The sequence below is a fragment of the Sciurus carolinensis genome, chromosome 18 (assembly GCF_902686445.1).
Source record: "Sciurus carolinensis chromosome 18, mSciCar1.2, whole genome shotgun sequence".
Classification (NCBI taxonomy): Eukaryota; Metazoa; Chordata; class Mammalia; order Rodentia; family Sciuridae; genus Sciurus; species Sciurus carolinensis.
The window spans coordinates 37,888,204-37,905,579 of record NC_062230.1 but is presented as its reverse complement, the minus strand read 5'-3'; the positions used below and the strand labels follow the sequence as shown (position 1 = coordinate 37,905,579).

The 17,376-nt window shown below is 51.6% G+C and overlaps 1 protein-coding gene across 3 annotated transcripts in view; it reads left to right on the top strand.

Moving 5' to 3' along the window:
• The first annotated feature begins 3,444 nt into the window (after positions 1 to 3,444).
• Mgrn1 (mahogunin ring finger 1) overlaps positions 3,445 to 17,376 on the top strand; it is a 38,338-nt gene continuing 24,406 nt past the window's right edge. For 2 of the 3 annotated variants that reach the window (XM_047533634.1, XM_047533633.1), the window contains exon 1: positions 3,445 to 3,650. In XM_047533634.1, the coding sequence (XP_047389590.1) occupies positions 3,563 to 3,650 (88 nt within the window). In that variant the 5' untranslated portion in view covers positions 3,445 to 3,562. Of the gene's footprint in view, positions 3,651 to 3,746; positions 4,423 to 17,376 lie in introns of those variants that run through there. The other variant, XM_047533635.1, reaches the window with a different exon arrangement.

Genomic DNA, 17,376 nt, shown 5'->3' with positions numbered 1-17,376 from the left:
GGAAGGTGGGCAGGTTAGGGAGCCAGACAGCTGGATGTCAGTCCCGGCATCCTGCTTTCTCTGGCTTCTCATTCCTCTTTTGTAAAGCTCTGAGGTCTCCCACTGCTGCTGTAGGGGATTTGTGCCTGTGGGGTGCTCAGCACAAGGCTTGACTGGTATGCCAGTTCTGGTACTCCTTTATCTCTATATGGATCACTCTGGGGAGCTCAAGCCCCATTTTGTAGATTGGGAAGCTGCAACTGGAATCTAGCCTCACATTGTGGCATTCAGAACCAGGGGAGAAGAGTGAGCACCCACTGGACCAGTAGGGTGTGTTTTTGCCAAAGAAGAATGGGCATCATCCTGGCAGGGCCCACTGGGTGCTCTTACTCAGGGAGGCAGGAAGTAACACCCCCCTCCCCCGCCGGCATCTGGGTACCACTTAGGTACCTGGTCAGGCTTGCCCTGCCCAGAAGGAGCTCTCCGAGGGCAGCCTTCTTGCAGGGGTGGATTTGATGGGGCTGGTTAGGGTGAAGGTCACCCCGATGGCCACTTGTGCTCCATCTCAGTCAGCTTGTTTTCCCAGGGGTAGCAAAGAAGGAAAAAAAAACCTTGTTTTCGGTCAGGATCAGCCTGCTGGAGGGTGGACTTTGGATTTCTTAGCAGGCTGGGATGGGACCTGACAGCTGGGGCCAGGAGATGGGGGGAGGAGGAGGGAAGCCATTCCAGCACCACCCTTATCTTACCTGCGAGCCAGGGAGGTTGAAGACCTTGCCAACATTCACAAGTACACATGGCCAGTTAATGGAGGTGTTTGTTTCCTCACTAGCCTGCAGGCTCCATGTCTAGCATGATCTACCATTTGATCCCTGTCACCTGGCTGATCGCCTGACATATAGTAGCTGCAATGATAAATATTTGTTGAATAAATAAACGAATCACCCAAGATGTTGATAGTGGAGCTTGGACCAAATCAGGAAGGACCTGTTTGCCTGCTGTGTGTGAGTAAGCACAGAAAAATTGCTGAAGGGGTTTTGAGGCATCTTGAGTCCAAAACGCTAAGAATGTTTTAAGAAAATCCAGCTGGCTGGGCCTGGTGCAGCCTATAATTCCAGTGATTTGGGAGGCTGAGGCAGGAGGTTCACAATTTTTTTTTTTTTGTACTGGGAATTGAACCAGGGACTCTTTACCACTGAGGTAAGTCCCCAGCCCTTTTTATTTTTTATTTGCTGAGGGCCTTACTAAGTTGCTGAAGCTGTCCTTGAACTTGCTAGATGACTGCAAATTTGAGGCCAGCCTGGGTAACTTGGTGCAACCCTGTCTCAAAATAAAAAATAAAAAGTGCTGGGATGTAGTTTGGTGTAGTGTCCCTGGGTTCAATTCCAAGTACCAAAAAAAAAAAAAAAAAAAAAAAAAAAGCCATCCAGCTGGCGAAAGGTCTACCCTGGCTGGCTTTGTGGGGAGGATGTGCTCTTAGAGCTGTTTTTCAGGGGGAACAGTATGGTCTTCTGAATTCTTCTCCCTCCCTCCCTGCGACCAGGTAGGGCAATAAATTGAATGCATAGCTGATATATGTATGTATGCATATATAAGTGTGTTATGTGATTCAGTGGAAATAAAATAAGGGAAGAAAGACCACCCTGGGTGGGAATGTCTTCACGCTCATCCTTCAGGGACAAGAGGTTTGACATCTGCACATTGAAGAATTACTATCTCTGGGAGAGGAGAGTGCCAAGGTAAGAGCAAATTTCAGCTTTCCACTTATTGTGCAACCAGAGAAGGGTACTTCTCCAAGCTTCACATTCCTGTTCTGTAAATTTGGAATAAAAATAGAATTTATGCTGGTCATGCTGGCACATGCCTGTAATCCAGTGGCTTGGGAGGCTGAGGCAGGAGGATCACAAGTTCAAATCCAACCTCAGAAATTTAGTGAGACCTTGTCTCAAAATAAAAAATAAAAAGGGCTGGGGATGCAGCTCAGTGGTTAAGCACTCCTGGGTTCAATCCCGGGTACAGAAAAAAAAAAAAAAAAAGATTAAACAAATTTTTTTGAAAGGCCTGGCTTTGTAGCTCAGTGGCAGAGCACCCCTGGGTTTAATTTCCAGTACTGCCACGAAAAAAAAAAAAAAAAAAAAAGAAAATAGAACTTACATCAGAGAATTAAATGAGCTAATATGCACAGGCCCTCAGTATAATGCCCGGCACATATTAAGTGCTCAGTAAATGTGCATTTTGTTTGTAAGTAGGAAGTTTTAATCAGGCAGTCCCCAAAACCCGAAGTCTCCTCATAACCATCTTATTAATTTGACTTTGCAAGATCAACTGACAGTAAGGATCATTGGGTGGTGGATTCTGGTCCCTGGGAAGGTATAGAATATTTTTAAAGAAAAATTTAACGTTTTTAGTTATACATGACAGTAGAATATACTTTTAAAATATTTTTTAGTTATAGATGGACACAACGTATTTATTTTTATGTAGTGCTGAGGATCAAACCCAGTGCCTTGCATGTGCAGGCAAGTGCTCTACCACTGAGCTACAGGCCAGCCCAGTTGAATGTCTTTTTGCATATTATATACACATGGAGTATAACTTACTATTTTTGTGGTTGTACATGATGGGGAGTTACACTGGTCATATAGGTATAGGGTATTTTAATATATGTGTTTAATTCACCGAGGTGAGTTTACCGTGTGGGACCTTTCCAGCCCCTGGCCTTCCTAGCTGTTCTCTTGGCACAGCAGGCTTGATTTGGGAAACCTATCTTGGAACCCAGTTCCTCAAGTGAAAAATAGGTAAAAACAAAACTCCCTTTGGCCTCCTTCAGAGGTGAGAGTGAGTCAAAAGCCAGGAAAAATCTTGCAAACTGCCAGGTTTCAGTCTTGACCCTGATTCTTTGGAAACTTTCTTTCAGAACATATATGCAGCTCTTGGTGCATTAGTGTAAAATGGAGAGGTCCACTGCCTTCAGTGGGGGCTGTAAAATTATGACTCCAATGTAGTCGTTTTAAACCGGGCGGGTGGTACGCCCCTAAGTCCCAGCTACTTGGGAGGCTGAGGCAGGAGGATCAGTGGAGGCCAGGAGTTCAAGTCCAACCTTGACAACATAGGGAGACCTATTTACAAAAAAAAAAAAAAAAAAAAAAAAAAAAAAAAAAGAATTATTCTGAAGTTAAGCCTTGAGTTCTGGTCAAGGCCCAAGTAGGTGGGCGCTTCCCCAGTGAGCACCACCCAGGTAAGCCTGGTGGCCCCGCAGCGCTTCCTGGGCGTAGGCGGGCGACGAACCCTGGGCAGTGCAGACAAGCGAGGGGGTGCCCAGGGCGACGCTGAGATTGGGGGCAGAGAGAGGAGCGCCCTCCCGTGGGGAGGTCGCGGGGTCGCGACCCTCCACCCGGCCGGCCGGGGGCGGTGCGCCGGGCCGCGGCGGGCGGGGCCCGGTGGCGAGCGCGCAGGCGCGGGGCCGCACGTCCCGGGCGGGGCGGGGCGCGAGGCGGCGGCGGGGACGCGCGTCCGTGCGGCCTGGTCCGCGCCGTGTCGGCCAGAGAGGACGCCGCCGCCCCCCGCGCGCCTCGCCCCGCGCACCATGGGCTCCATCCTGAGCCGCCGCATCGCGGGGGTGGAGGACATCGACATCCAGGCCAACTCGGCCTACCGCTACCCCCCGAAGTCCGGTGAGCGCCGCCGGCGGGGGAGCGCGCCTCGCGTCGCTCGGGCCGCGAGCGCGAGGGGCGCCGGCCCGGGGCTTCCCGGCCGCTGACCTTGGGCCGGGCCCTCGCGCGCCGCTCCCGGAGGCCTGGGTGGGATCGCGCCGCCGCGGCCCGGCCTCGTCCTGGAGGCGTGGTGCGGAGCCTGGTGCGGAGCCTGGTGCGGCCGCCCTCCGCCCCTCCCGGCACCGGCGCTCGCTCCCGGCCGGCCCACGGGGGTCTGCGCGGCCGGGAAGGCGAAGCGGCTGAGGGGCAGGGCCATCGGCCGAGCTGGAGAGCAACAGGATGGCAGTGGGTGGAGGGCACAGGGACACCCTGACTTGTGGCTTAGGGACCTGAGCCACCAGGTGGAAGTGACTTTCCCAAGGACTCGAGCGCATGGAGGCACCGCTGGCACCAGGACCAGTTGTCGCACTCCCAGAGGAACCCCGTTCCCAGAGCGTGGCCCCCAGAACTTTGAGCTCCATTCCTGGCTCTCCATCTCCTTGTGGGGTAGTTTGCGGTGGAAAGGAGAGACCCCCGACCACATGGGACATCCAGTGGGGCCCTCAGATGCTGGTTTCTGAGCATCCGATCTGATGTGGGCTCTGCGTGTCTTGGGACCCCCATCAGGCCAGATTTCCTTCGAGTGTGGTCAGAGACCACCTGCTCCCTGAAGTAGGGAAGCTTGTTCAATTTCTGAGGCTGTACTTCAGACTTACTGAGACCAGGGAACCCGCCTTTTAAGCCCATTCACCAGGTGAGTCAGATATTGTCTCAAGTTTGAGAAAGTGCCCTACCTTGGTTGAAAGAAGGTGAGGGTCAGGGGCTATGGGAATGCAAGGGCAGGAACCGACCTGGCCTCCAGGTAGCCCCATGGGATGGAGTCACCTGCCTGCTGTGCAGGGAGAACTCCTTGCCTGCTTGTATCCCAAGCACAGCAGCAGGGCAGCCTGAACTGATGTGGGGTTGCCAGTCCCGTGATTTCCCTTGCGAGGCTCCGTCTGTGTTCTTCCTGTCTCTTTGGCTGAGTGACCTTGGTCAAGTTGCTTAACCCCCTGGATGTCTGTTTTCTCACTTGTAAAATGGGCTGGTAACTTGTAGAGTGCTCGGACTTGTCTGGCATATAAGAAATCTTGAGCAAATGGTAGTATAATTGACTGAAAAGAAAACTAGGTGACTGATCTAGAGTCTAATGTCACTTAGCAGTGGCATGACAGATGTCAGAACGTTTACTGTGGCACCTCCCGTCACCTGGGACCTGACCTCTGTTAGTGTCCCTTCACTTGGGGATTGGACAAGACAACAAATATGTGGCACTTACAGCACTGCTTTCTGATTCCAGTGTGGCAGATGTTGCCAATCATTCATGACATTCCTCTCCACTGAGCCTGGGCTCCTTTCAGAATCCATCACAGAACACCCCACCAGCTGCTGCTAATTGATAGGTGCTGGCACTGCAGGTGAAACCCATGGGCCACCTGGGCCTTGGAGTCAGCAATAGCAGAGTTCTGGGCCTGCCCAGTCCAAAGGCTGTCCTGTCCAGCTGATATGTTTTTCCTTTCTGTTCCTCCTCCTTCTGGGTGCCTTATACACATTTTCTTTCATTGTTCATCTGTCCTGGGGATATTAGGATCCTGGTCCTGTGTCTGGGGATACACTGGCTTCCCAGGTTCTTGAGAACTCTACAAGGTCAGGGAGGGTCACTGGAAAACAGAAGGGGCCTTACCAGTACTTCAGTGTTCCCCGAAGGTGGACTGAGGACTGTAGAGGGTTTAGAGAGGGGGTACTCCTGTGGACTGTTCTGAGAAAATTGTCTTTTCAGGTCTGTCAGTTTGGATGAGGTCAAGAGAATCATTGGTTGCTGGTGTGTTTTTAAATCCTTGCTAACCCCATCCAATTTTCTTCTGTCATGGAACTTGCAGCGTGCTCTGCGATAGTTCTTAGCTTGAATCAAATGACACTTGGTTTGTTTTTGTTGTGTTTTACTTTTAATGGCTTTGGGGTATAATTTGTGCACCTTACAGCTCATCCACTGCAAGCTTGTGACTGATGTGTAGACTCGGAGCTGTAGGTGTGTGGAGTTCTGCACCCACTACCAGACAGCTCCTTCCCTCCCAGACGTTTGTGCTTGCTTGTGGCCAGTTTCTGTCCTTTGCTCCCACCCCGGCCCATCACTGCTCTGCTTTCTGTCTTTAAAATTTGCCTTTCCTGGACATTTCACATGAATGGAATCATGCAATGCATGGGTTCTTTCTGTGTGTCTGGCTTCTTTTACTTAGCATAATGTTTTCGAGGGTCAGCTGTGTTGTAGCATGCATCTATACCTCTGTGTGGTTAAGGCGTGTTTATCGGTTCACTGACTTGTGAACATTTGGGTTGTTTCCTTAGTTTGGCTGTTAGGATCAATGCTGTTGTGAACATTCACGTGTAATTGTTGTGTGGACCTGTGTGTTCATTTCTTCTAGCTGTACGCCTAAGTGTGGAGTTGCTGGGTAATGTGGAGCTATATGTTTAACCTTTTGAGGAACTTCCAAAGCAGCTGTACTGTTGCGTATTTTTTTCCTACCAGCAGTGTGTGAGGCGGCTGGTTTGTCCCTGTCCTGGCCATTGCTTGTCCACCATTTTGATTTCAGTCAACCTAGTCAATGGGAAGCAAGACCCCACTGTGCTGGTGATTCACATTTCTCTAGTAACTGGTGATGTAGAACATCTTTTCATGTGCTTATCGCCATTTGTATAGTGTGTGTGTGTGAGAGAGAGAGAGAGAGAGAGAGAGCAAGAGGTCTGTTTAAATCTTTTGTCTGGTTTTTAAAAATTGGATTCTCTTCTTATTGTTGTGAGAATTCTGTAGATATTCTGGATACAGTTCCTTTGCCAACCATATGATTTGCAAGTATTTCACTCCAGTTTGGTTTTTTGTTTGAAGAGCAAATGTTCTAAAGTTTTGATGAACTTCAGTTTATCATTTAAATGAATAATGCTTTTAGAGTTCTATTTAAGAAATACTTGCCTTGCCCAAGGTCATAACCTAGCTTTTACCAGACCCTGGATTTAGTTCCCAGTACTGCCAAAAAAAAAAAAAAAAAAGAAAGCCATGGTTTGAGGGATGATCAAGGGCGTCTTTCACGTGTGGGACTCAGTTTCTTCAGTATCATGTGTTGTGAAGATGATCTTCCCATCAAACGCCTTCACACCTTTGTCAAAACTCACAAATGTGAGAAGTCTTGTGTCTGGCTCTTCACTCTGTCCCTTTGATGCACATGTCCGTCCCAGGGTGTCTCATCTGGGACAGCTCTGCCTCTCAGGCATTGCACCATGTCTGGAGACACACATGTCATCACAGCTGAGGATGGGTATCTGTGCTGTTGGCATGGTGGGCAAAGGCCACAGGACAGCCCCCAGTGTGCACAGTGCTGTGACTGGGAAGCCCTGTCTGGCCTCACCAGCAGCACCTGCTGCCACCCAGCTTGCTGGTGGGTTGACGTGAAGCCCATGTCCTCTAGGACCGCCTCTGTGGTGTCCGGGGTGTGCTCAAGCCCTCACATTCTTGGATATGTTTTGCAAGTAGTTTGTCAATTTCTACAAAGACAGTCTGCTGAATTTTAATAGGGATCAATCACATGGAAAGTATAGATTGATTTAGGAGAATTGCCATCTTTACCATGCTGACTCTGCGTCCATGAACATGACCTGTGTCTGTATTTATGATGTATCAGTGTTTATCTGGATCTCTAACTTCCTGATGGTACTTTTTTACGTTTTTTTTTTTTTTTTTTTTTTTTTTTTTTTTTTTTAGGCACAAGTAGAGATTTATTTAGGAAGGCAAGGGTCATGTGACTCCAAGGGAGAGGGTGGGCTCTCCAGATACTGAGGCACTGAGGCGATTTTTTAAGGGCCAGCAGCACTGATTTCCCCAGTCTTCTGGTGATGTAAAGTCCCGTTCATACGCTTCTTTAATTAATAGTTGATTTTGATGAGAATATTAAGTACAATTATGTGTTTAAGTAATGCACAGTCCTTGCAGCTTGGGGAACATTGTTCGTGTCACATGCCTCTGATTGTTGGTGAGGACCCCGAGACTCAGAGGTGACAGTGACTCACAGTGGGTTCATGGTAAGACCAGATTTAAGGCTAGGCCCCTGATCCCAGCCTGATTCTGCCCACTCGCCTCCCTGGCCTGCCTGATAGGGGCCTGGTGGCCAGAAGGGACCACCCTTGTCACTGCTGCTCTCTGCAGGCTCCGTCTAATGTGGCACTTTGTGCAGACTTATCAGCTTGCTGAAGGGCCTTCCTGCTTTTCTTGCTGTGGGGCAGAGAGAGCAGGGTGAGGGGACCAGCACCTCCTGCAGGGGCGTGTCCTTCTTTGTCCCTGGAGATGCCCACACTGCCCTGCCTCCTGGGAGAGAGGCGGAGCAGGCACGTGCCTGGGGCCCGTCAGTCTGGGACTTCTGCGCTTGTTGCAGTGGGAAGTGTGGGGCTTTGTGAGCTGGGCCCTGGCTCAACACAGATTCCCCACTGGCTGTGTCCCCGGCGCTGTAGTCGGTGGACATGGCAGCAACAGCAGCTGCCATGTGAGGGCTCTGCCCAGAGGCCTGTGTTGTCCCTGCAGGGCTGACCCTGTGTTCACGTTGGGTGCGTGGAGTCTGAGGTATAGGCAGGTGCTGCCTCTGTTCCATCACACAGCAGGCTGGTCCCCCAGCAAGGTTCAGAGCAGGCGTGAGGGCACACAGCCAAGTCCTTAAAGAAGTGAGGGCTTCCAGCGTGCAGAGCGGTGCCTGCTGCTTGAGGCCACTCTGGAACCAGTTCACCCAAAGAAGTGGTGGCAGAGGGGTGCAGACTGCGGCCCCGTCCTGGGTGGAGTGTGTCAGTGCTCATTCCTTTTACGGTTGAGTAATACTCGGCTGCCAGGGTCGCCTGCACTGTTTGTCATCAGTCATGGACACGGGGAGTTTCCAGGACACACTTTCTGCCTGCACCCAGAGAGCTTGTTGTGGCTTCTCTTTTCCCTGTTTTGTGAGAGGCCAGTTCCCAGCGTCCCTCTGCCTAGGTGTCCAGTTCCCAGTGTCCTTGTCTGGGCTGGGGCTCTCTGCAGCCTTGTGCCCCTGGGGCCTCTGTCAGAGGCCAAAGGCAGGACTCCTTGCCCGTGGGCTGCTTGCGGCTTGTGACAGAGCGCCTGTGTAGCATGCTGGAGGCCCTGGCTTCCCTCCCCAGTGCTGCACACACACAAAAAAGTTTAAATGTAAAGGTGTAGTGGTGCGTGCCTGTAATTCCAGCTTCTCCAGATCCCGAGGCAGGAGGGTTTCCTGAGCCAGACAAGTACAACAAGGCAAGACCCGCCCCAGGAAGCCAGTTTTTGTCTCCCGGGAGGGCTTCCCTTCCCTCCTCTTTTCTTGTCTGGAATGGTCAAGACCACAAAGCTGTGTTCAGAGGTCATTTTTTTGGTGGAGGGGGAGAGGGTACTGTGGTTTCCACCCAGGGCCTCATGCACATAATGCTCTACCACTAAGCTATATCCCCAGCACCCCCCCCCCCGCCCCCGTAATGTATTTTGGAGGGGAGAATGAAATCTTTGTTTTTTATTTATATTTATTTGGTGCTGGGGATCAAACCCAGTGCCTCTCATGTGGGAGGCAAGTGCTCTATCTCTGAGCTACAGCCCTGGCCCCTTTTGTTTTTTGTTTTGAGGTAGGATGCTGGGCTGGCAGTAAGATGTGAGTGTCCCTCATTATCAAACCCAGTTTATCCACAGGAGCTCTGCTTGACCCGGCGCTGGGTCTGCAGTGGCATTCCTGGGCCTGGTCAGTGGCCCAGATCCTGGAGGCCTGGGTAGTAGCCACTGCCATCTAGTACCTGAGTTTTGCTGCACCGTCCTGCCCTCTGGAGAATCCAAGTCCAGGCGGTGAGAGCTCTGGAACCCTCAGGAGGAGGCTAGCCAGACACGGATGGGCTGGTGGTCCTGTGCTGGGAACTGGCAGTGAGGGCCCTCCTGCCAGGGGAGGCAGGCTTTGTTTCGGGATGTGTGCGGGAGTGAGCTTGTTGTCTTCCTGGCTTGGGAGCCACCTTGTTTTCAACACACCCTGCCTCCAGGATGCTGTGGAGTTGGAGATCAACCTGGAATCCTTTCAGGGGCTTGCATGTCACACCTTGGGAGCAGCTGATCAGTGTGGTGAGGAGAGTCCTGGCTTTGGTCCGAGGCTGGACTTTGGTCCCAGGTGAGCCAGAAGCTTTATCTGTGACCTTGGCCAGTCACTTGCTTGCCATAGACCCAGCTTCCCAACGAAAGCCCAGGGTAGCCTGTTTCCCCAGACCCCTTCTGGGTTTAATTGTGCCCGTCCATGGCAGTCAGCAGGGTGTGACTTGGCCCTGGCCCAGCTGGCTTTTGTTTTTCATGGGGCCCAAAAGTTTTCTGGGAAATGTCCTGCATTTCCTGGTTGACCCTGGGTGGTGACTTCTGCCTGTACAACCTCCAAACCAAGTGTGGCCGCCCGCCTGGCCCTGTCAGGGTCACATTCGGCTTGCTTCCTGTGCTGTGTCCAGTGCAGCCTTCCAGCTTCTTTTGTCTGGGTGGTTTTGTGAAATGGAGGGTGGTGTTTGGTCACCTCCTCCTGCCCTGCCCTGCCTGGCTCAGCGCAGGGTCTATGACTGTAGGATTGTTCCCCTTGCCAGCTGCCCCTGCGGCTGCCCAGCTCTTCCGCTCTCTGCCGCCTCCTGGCCCTGGCACTTGGGGCTCCCTGTGGGAGTGATGGAAGCTGCTTGCTGAAGGGCACTGCCTGGACTGGGGAGGACAGCTCTCTTCCCAGAATAGGTGCCACAGCTCGTGCAGATGTGTGAACAAGAGTCGTACTTGGTCATGCCGTCCCCAGCTCAGGCAGGCAGTGCTCCTCGCACGGTAGCTCCGTGGCCTACAGGGGTCTCCTCTGCAGGTGGGGTTCAAGGCTCCAGCCAGTGTTGACTTCCCTGATTCCTGCCAGTGACTCTTCCATGTTGCAGACAGGGACAGTGAGGCTAGAGAGGTTAGGTGGCAGACCCAGAGTCACCCAGCTGGATTGCGGTGGGGCGAGGGCAGGGTGGCAAGCAGAAGAGTGCTCTTGTGCACACAGGTGGACTCAGCCTGGGGTTCCTTAAGTGGGGTGACTAAAGCCAGGTCAGAACCCCTGGGACACCACAGCCTGTGGGGCTGCCGTCCTGGCCTGGGGCTGTGGGGGCTACTGACCAGGCCTGAGGCTGTGGGGCTACTGACCAGGTCTGAGGCTGTGAGGGCTACTGACTGGGCCTGAGGCTGTGGGGCTACTGACCAGGTCTGAGGCTGTGAGGGCTACTGACCAGGCCTGAGGCTGTGGGGCTACTGACCGGGCCTGAGTCTGTGGGGCTACTGATCGGGCCTGAGTCTGTGGGGCTACTGATCGGGCCTGAGGCTGTGGGGCTACTGACCGGGCCTGAGGCTGTGGGGCTAGTGACTGGGCCTGAGGCTGTGGGGCTACTGACCGGGCCTGAGTCTGTGGGGCTACTGATAGGGCCTGAGGCTGTGGGGACTGCCATCCTGGCCTGGGATGTGGGTTGCTGTGGGCCTGGTGTGGGTGGGGGGCATTCCTGAGAGCAGCGCTTCCAGGACCTGTGATGTTCTGACCGCACGGGTCCAGGCCCAGCTAGGTTTAGTGGCACTGAGTCTGCTACTTGGTGATGCTGCACCTGGTGACTGGGAATATCTGTCCTAGTAGAGAATGAGAAGAATTTCCAGCAGATGGAGCCAGTGAACCACTGGCTGCTGAGCTGCTGGCCTGTCCAACTCCTTTCAGCATGTGGGAGCCATGACCCTGCAGCCAGCCGCATCACCTGACCCAGAGTGTTCCTTTGGAAGGTGCCCTGGGCATCTCTGATAATGGCATGGTTTGCCTGGCGAGGTTGAGAACACAGGGAGTTCCAGCAAAGATGCCACCTCTCGTCTGTGGCCTGAGTGGGTCACTTGCCCCTGCTGTGCCCAGGATTCATAGTGTCATCCACCTTCCCTCACATGTGTCCTGCTCTTCCTGGGTGGGGCCTGGTGGTCACAGGGTGCAGGACAGTGGCCACTTGTAAGTGGTGCCTGGTCTCGGGCGGAGGGAGGACAGACTGTAGCCAACAGCTACTGAGGTACCGGTCAGGGCGGGAGGATTTGACAGGGACTGTGCAAGTGGCCTGCAGCTGGCCAGCTTGCTTCTCCCGGAGTCCTAAGGCAGCAGTAGCAGGGGAGGCCGAGTGCCGCTGTGGCTAGTGCCCAAGGCAGGACCAGCACTGGGGCCGAGGGCACCTGGCCTTTAGGGGCAGGCACAGCCAGCATGTGGCCACCGAGTTGAGTCAGACCCTTGGAACCTGCATTCTGGGCAGGTGGTTCTTGGGCCTCAGGACCAGTGAATCCTGACACCAAGATGCACAGTGGCCGCCTTGTTCTCAGGAAGATGAGCAGTTGGGTCTGTAGTGGGCGTGGCCAGGGAAGGCCTTTCTGAAGTAGTGGACCTTTGGGGTCTGCTGTCCTGTGGCTGTTGGGGTGTCCCAGCTGGGCTTGGGTACAAATGGTCCTCAAGGGTCCAGACCAGGAACCTCTGACCTGGTGGATCCCACACTCTGGTCTCTGGTGAAGTGGATATAATGAAAACTGGGTAGTGGAGGGTCGGTGCGGAGGGCTCGGGAGGTGTGGGGCCCTGTTTTATGCTCCCCACCCCTCCCCGCCCTCCTCGGGGATGCCCTGGCAGAGGTCTGTGTGGACCCTTCTGTTCAGCTGTCCAATGTGGCCTTTTTTTTTTTTTTTTTTTTTTTTAATTGGGATGGGTCCATCATGTCACCCAGCTGGTCTCAAACTCTTGGGCTCAAGCCATCCTCCTGCGTCAGCCTGAGGGGCTGGGACTGCAGGCGGAGGCCACCACACCCCCTGTGCTGTTCCTGCCCTGGCCCTCCCTCGGCAGGTTGTTCCTGAGTGCCGTAATGTCTCTTCCTGTTGTGAGGCTGATCAGTGCACACGGTACCTGGCAGACATGCCTGAGTGGCAGGGCAACAGGAACCCCAGGGTGTGCTTGGCTCCCTTGGGCCTGTGTAGGACCGTGCCTTCCCCTCCACTGGCCGTGCCCGCACCCCCACAGCCATCTGTAAAGATGATCGGCACTTTTATTGTCCCTTCTGAGGTACGCGTGTGAAGGAGTGCTTGGTCTTTACCCCCATTGTCCAGGTCACCTGGCCACCTGTAGATAGGAGCAGAGTCTGCATCTTCGGGCAGAGAGATGAACCAGCTGAGCTGGAGTCCTGCTTGACCGGTGACAGTGAGGAGGGAGACCTGAGCAATGAGTTGTCCCAGCGTGGTGTTTAAGGACTGCCCCCAGGCTCTGAGGCTCCTGGAGTGCCTGCCCCGGAGCAGGCTTTCTAGGACCTCTTATGTGGCCAGGGAAGGGTTTTCAGCCCTTCTCATAGGAAAGGCCTTCATGTGGCTCTTTGTGTGTGAACAGTTGCCCGTTGTGAGTGGCAGTGGCACTACCAGAGGGCACAGGCTTGGGCCCCAGCTCAGACTTCTGCACTCAATTTCCTGAGTGGGAAGTGGCTGCAGGGGAGACTGGGCTTACACCCACCCCAGCAGGCTTGGGGAGCCAGTGCACGTGGCCTTAGGCATCTGTCATGTCTTCTTGTTTCTCACCTTCTTTTCTTTTTTCTCCCTCCCCCCTGACAGCTCTGCCTCCTCCTCTTGGCCCTGAAACATGAGCGTGCACATGGACACACACATGCACATGCAAGCACAATGCACATGCAGACATGTACACCATACATGCAGGTGCAACATTCATGTGCACCTGTTTATACTTGTACATACATACTGATCCTTCCAGGAACTGCTACCAGTTTCCCCAGTGCACACATTCCTTCCTTAGAAATTCTCTTTTAAAAAACTGTGGGCAGTGGTACATATACACAGTGGAATACTACTCAGCCATAAAGAAGAATGAAATTATGGCATTTGCTGGTAAATGAATGGAACTGGAGACTGTCTTGCTAAGTGAAATAAGCCAATCCCAAAACGTCAAAGCGGATGCTGACTCACAATGGAGGGGGCAGAAGGGGAAGTTCACTGAATTAGACAGGGAGGAATGGGGGAATGAAGGGGAGATGGGAGTGGGAAAGACAGTAAAAGGAACCAGACATTTCTTTCCTATGTTCACGTGTGACTACACGACCCGTGTAACTCCACATCGTGAACAATCTCAAGAATGAGAAGTTATACTCCATGTGTGTGTGATATGTCAAAATACATTCTACAGCCATGTGTAACTAAAAAGAACAAATTTAAAAATAGTATATGAAATATAAGCTGGGCACGGGTGCACGCCTGTAATCCCAGTGACCGCAGGGGCTGAGGCGGGAGGATCGTAAGCTTGAGGACAGCCTCAGCAGCATAGCAAGATCTTGTTCAGAAAGGGCTTGGGATGCGCCTGGTGGCGGCGCACTGCCGAGTGAGTGTGAGGTCCTGGGTGGCCCCCAGCCCTGGAAAGTGAGGTCACACACACAACAGTGCACAGACTCCTTCGCCTGGGACTTACGGTCAGCACTGCTCATTTGTTTCATCCTCTCTTGAGGAAAAACACAGGACTGGCATCTCCCTGACGCCCATCATGCCTTCCTGGCCTCGGGGCCCCGTGTGGGTGTCCCCACGTGAGCTCCAGGACCCCCGTGGCGCGTGTTCCCTTCCTCCTGTCTGTGTCAGCAGCTGCAGGCGAGTGCCGTCCCATGCCAGCCCTGGACACTCGGAGTCCTGGCTCGCCCACTGCCACCGTGCACTTCCCTTTTGATGAGGATGGGATGGGACTTGGCTCTTTTTTTTTTTTAAATGCTTGAAAGTCTTGTTGATTATACTGTGCATGTCTGCAACCCAAATATGTACTTAAGTTGTAATTAGAACCTGAAAAAATTCATATCTATAATGCTTTGAGAGAATTTTCACATAGTTTAAATGGCTGTGACAAATTCCCAACTGATCAACATAAATGCTACCGTTTTTACCAATAACAGGCAGAAATACCAAAATATGTTGAAAATGTTTCTGGTTGGGCTACCCACCCCTGCCCTGTTGATTCAGTTCGTTCATGTTCTGACAATTAAACATGACCTGTTGCTGAGACAGTACCCATTTCAGTGTCAATTCTAGCTCCTTTTCTTCTTGCTGCTGTACCAGGATTGAGCCAGGTCCTCGCACTGCCAAAGCAGGAGCTCTGCCACCCAGCTACGTGCCCAGCCTTTTTTGTTTGTCATCGTGAGCAGGAATCTCTCCAAATTGCCCAGGCTGACTTCTTCCTACCTCAGCCTCCCAGGTAACTGGGATTAAAGGCATGGGCCACTGTTCCCAGCTAGCACTATTTTTTATGTAAAGAAACCTTGATCCAATAAACAAGTAATGAGGGCTGGTGAGATAACTCAGTTGGTAGACTGCTTGCCTTGCATGCACAAGGCCCTGGGTTCAATCCCCAGCACCGCAAAACAAACAAACAAACAAATAAATAAATAAATAAACAAGTAATGAGAATTAACAAGGTTTTGATAATCAGTAGCAAATCAAAACTACTGAGATTTCATCTCACCAGTCAGAATGGCAGTCATCAAGAATACAAATAACAAATGCTGGAGCAGATGTGGAGAAAAAGGAACACTTTCACACTGTTGGTGGGACTGTTCACTAGTATAACTGCTGTTCTAGTCAGCTATTTTGCAGCTGTGACTAAGTGATCTGACCAGAACAATTTTAAAGGAGGAAAAGTTTATTTGAGGGCTCACGGTTTCAGAGGTTTTAGTCCATAGAAGGTGACGTTAGTCCTCGGGGCTCAAGGTGAGGCAGAACCTCATGGTGGGAGAGGGTGTTGAGGGAAGCAGCTTTCATCAGGTGATCAGGAAACTGAGAGACTCCACTCTCCAGATATAAATATGTACACCCCAAAGCCATGCCCCAATTCCAACCTCCTCCAGCCACACCCCACCTGCCTCCAGTTACCACTCAGTTAATCCCATCAGGGATTAATTCACTGATTAGTTTAATACTCTCAGAACCCAATTTCTCTGAACCTTCTTACACTGTCTCACACGTGAGCTTTTGGGGGACACCTCACATCCAAGTCATAACAACCACTTTGGAAATCAATAAGGAGGCTCCTCAAAAGACTAGGCATGGAGAGGGGCTGGGGATATGGCTCAGCGGTAGGACACTTGCCTAACTTGCTCAAAGTCTTCCATTCAATCCCCAGCACTGGGGGGAAAAAAAAAAAAGAGGGCATGGAACCACCATAAGACCCAGCTGTACACTCCTCAGAATTTATCTTGAAGAATTAAAGTGTTCTTACTACAGTAATACAGGCATACCCATGTTTATCACAGCACAATTCACAATAGCCAAACTACGGAAACAACCTAGGTATCCTTTAGTAGTTGAATGGATAAAGGGAATGTGGTATAGCCAGGCGTGGTGGTGCATGCTTGTAATCCCAGTGGCTCTGGAGGCTGAGGCAGGAGGATCGCAGGTTCAAAGCCAGCCTCAACAATTTAGTGAGGTTGTAATCAACCTAATGAGACCCTGTCTCAAAAAATAAAAAGGGCCAGGGATGTGGCTCAGTGGCTAAGTGCCCTTGGTTTCAATCCTGGTACAAAAAAAAAAAAAAAAAAAAAAAAAACTATGTATATCCACACAGGCACAGAAACAATGAAGTTTTATTCAGCCTTAAAGAAAAAATGAAATATGTCATTTGCAGGAAAATGGATGGAATTAGAGACCATCATGTTAAGCAGTATAAGTTGAACTTGGGTCTCGTGGGCTGGGGTTGTAGGTGTGACTGTGGCAGAGTGCTTGCCTAGTTCGTGGGAGTCACTGGGGGGGTTCGATTCTCAGCACTGCATATAAATAAATAAAGGTCCATTGCCAACTAAAAAGTATTTCAAAAAATAAGTTGAACTTAGAAGGTCAAGGCTCATCTGTTTTCTCTCATGTGGAAGCTAGAGAGGAAAAAGGAAACGAGGGGTTGGGGTGGGGATCTCAGGAGAATCAAAGGGGAATCAGAAGAGGAAAGGGACGGGGTGGGGGAGGTGGCAAGGAGGGGGATGTGCTGGGGCGTCAGTTTTTAAAAAATTTTTAGTTGTAGATGGACACAATCTACAACTATTTTATTTTATTTTTTAATTTATTTTATTTATTGTATTTTATTTATTTATGTGGCGTTGAGGATTGAACCCAGGGCCTCATGCATGCTAGGCAAGTGCTCTACCACGGAGCTACACCCAGCCCCTGGGGTGGGATAGTGGCTGTATTATATTGTGGCACATAGGAATGTGTAGCAGCAGATCCCATCAGTACCCACGGCTACAGTGCACCAGGAAAAAGGATGGAGTGTGCGCTGGCAGCATTGGGTCCACCTTTGTAGAGTTCAGTGTCTTGTGCTTTGACCTTCAGACGATCTCCATCCTTCTCTCCTGGACTGTGGCTTCTGTGATATTGTAACCACTGCCAGCAAACCTCCTGTGCCCGTCTTACATCGTTTAAAAATAATTTGTTGGTTGCAAGTAGTGTATGTTACAGGTAGAAAATTCACAAAATAGAGTAAAGCAAACAAGAAGTAGTAGTCGCCTGTTGCCTCTTGATCCAGAGGTGAGAGTTTGTAGCATTTGTTCTGCTGAAGAGCAGAAAGCCTAAAACTACCCTAACTTTGGAGCCCCTGGA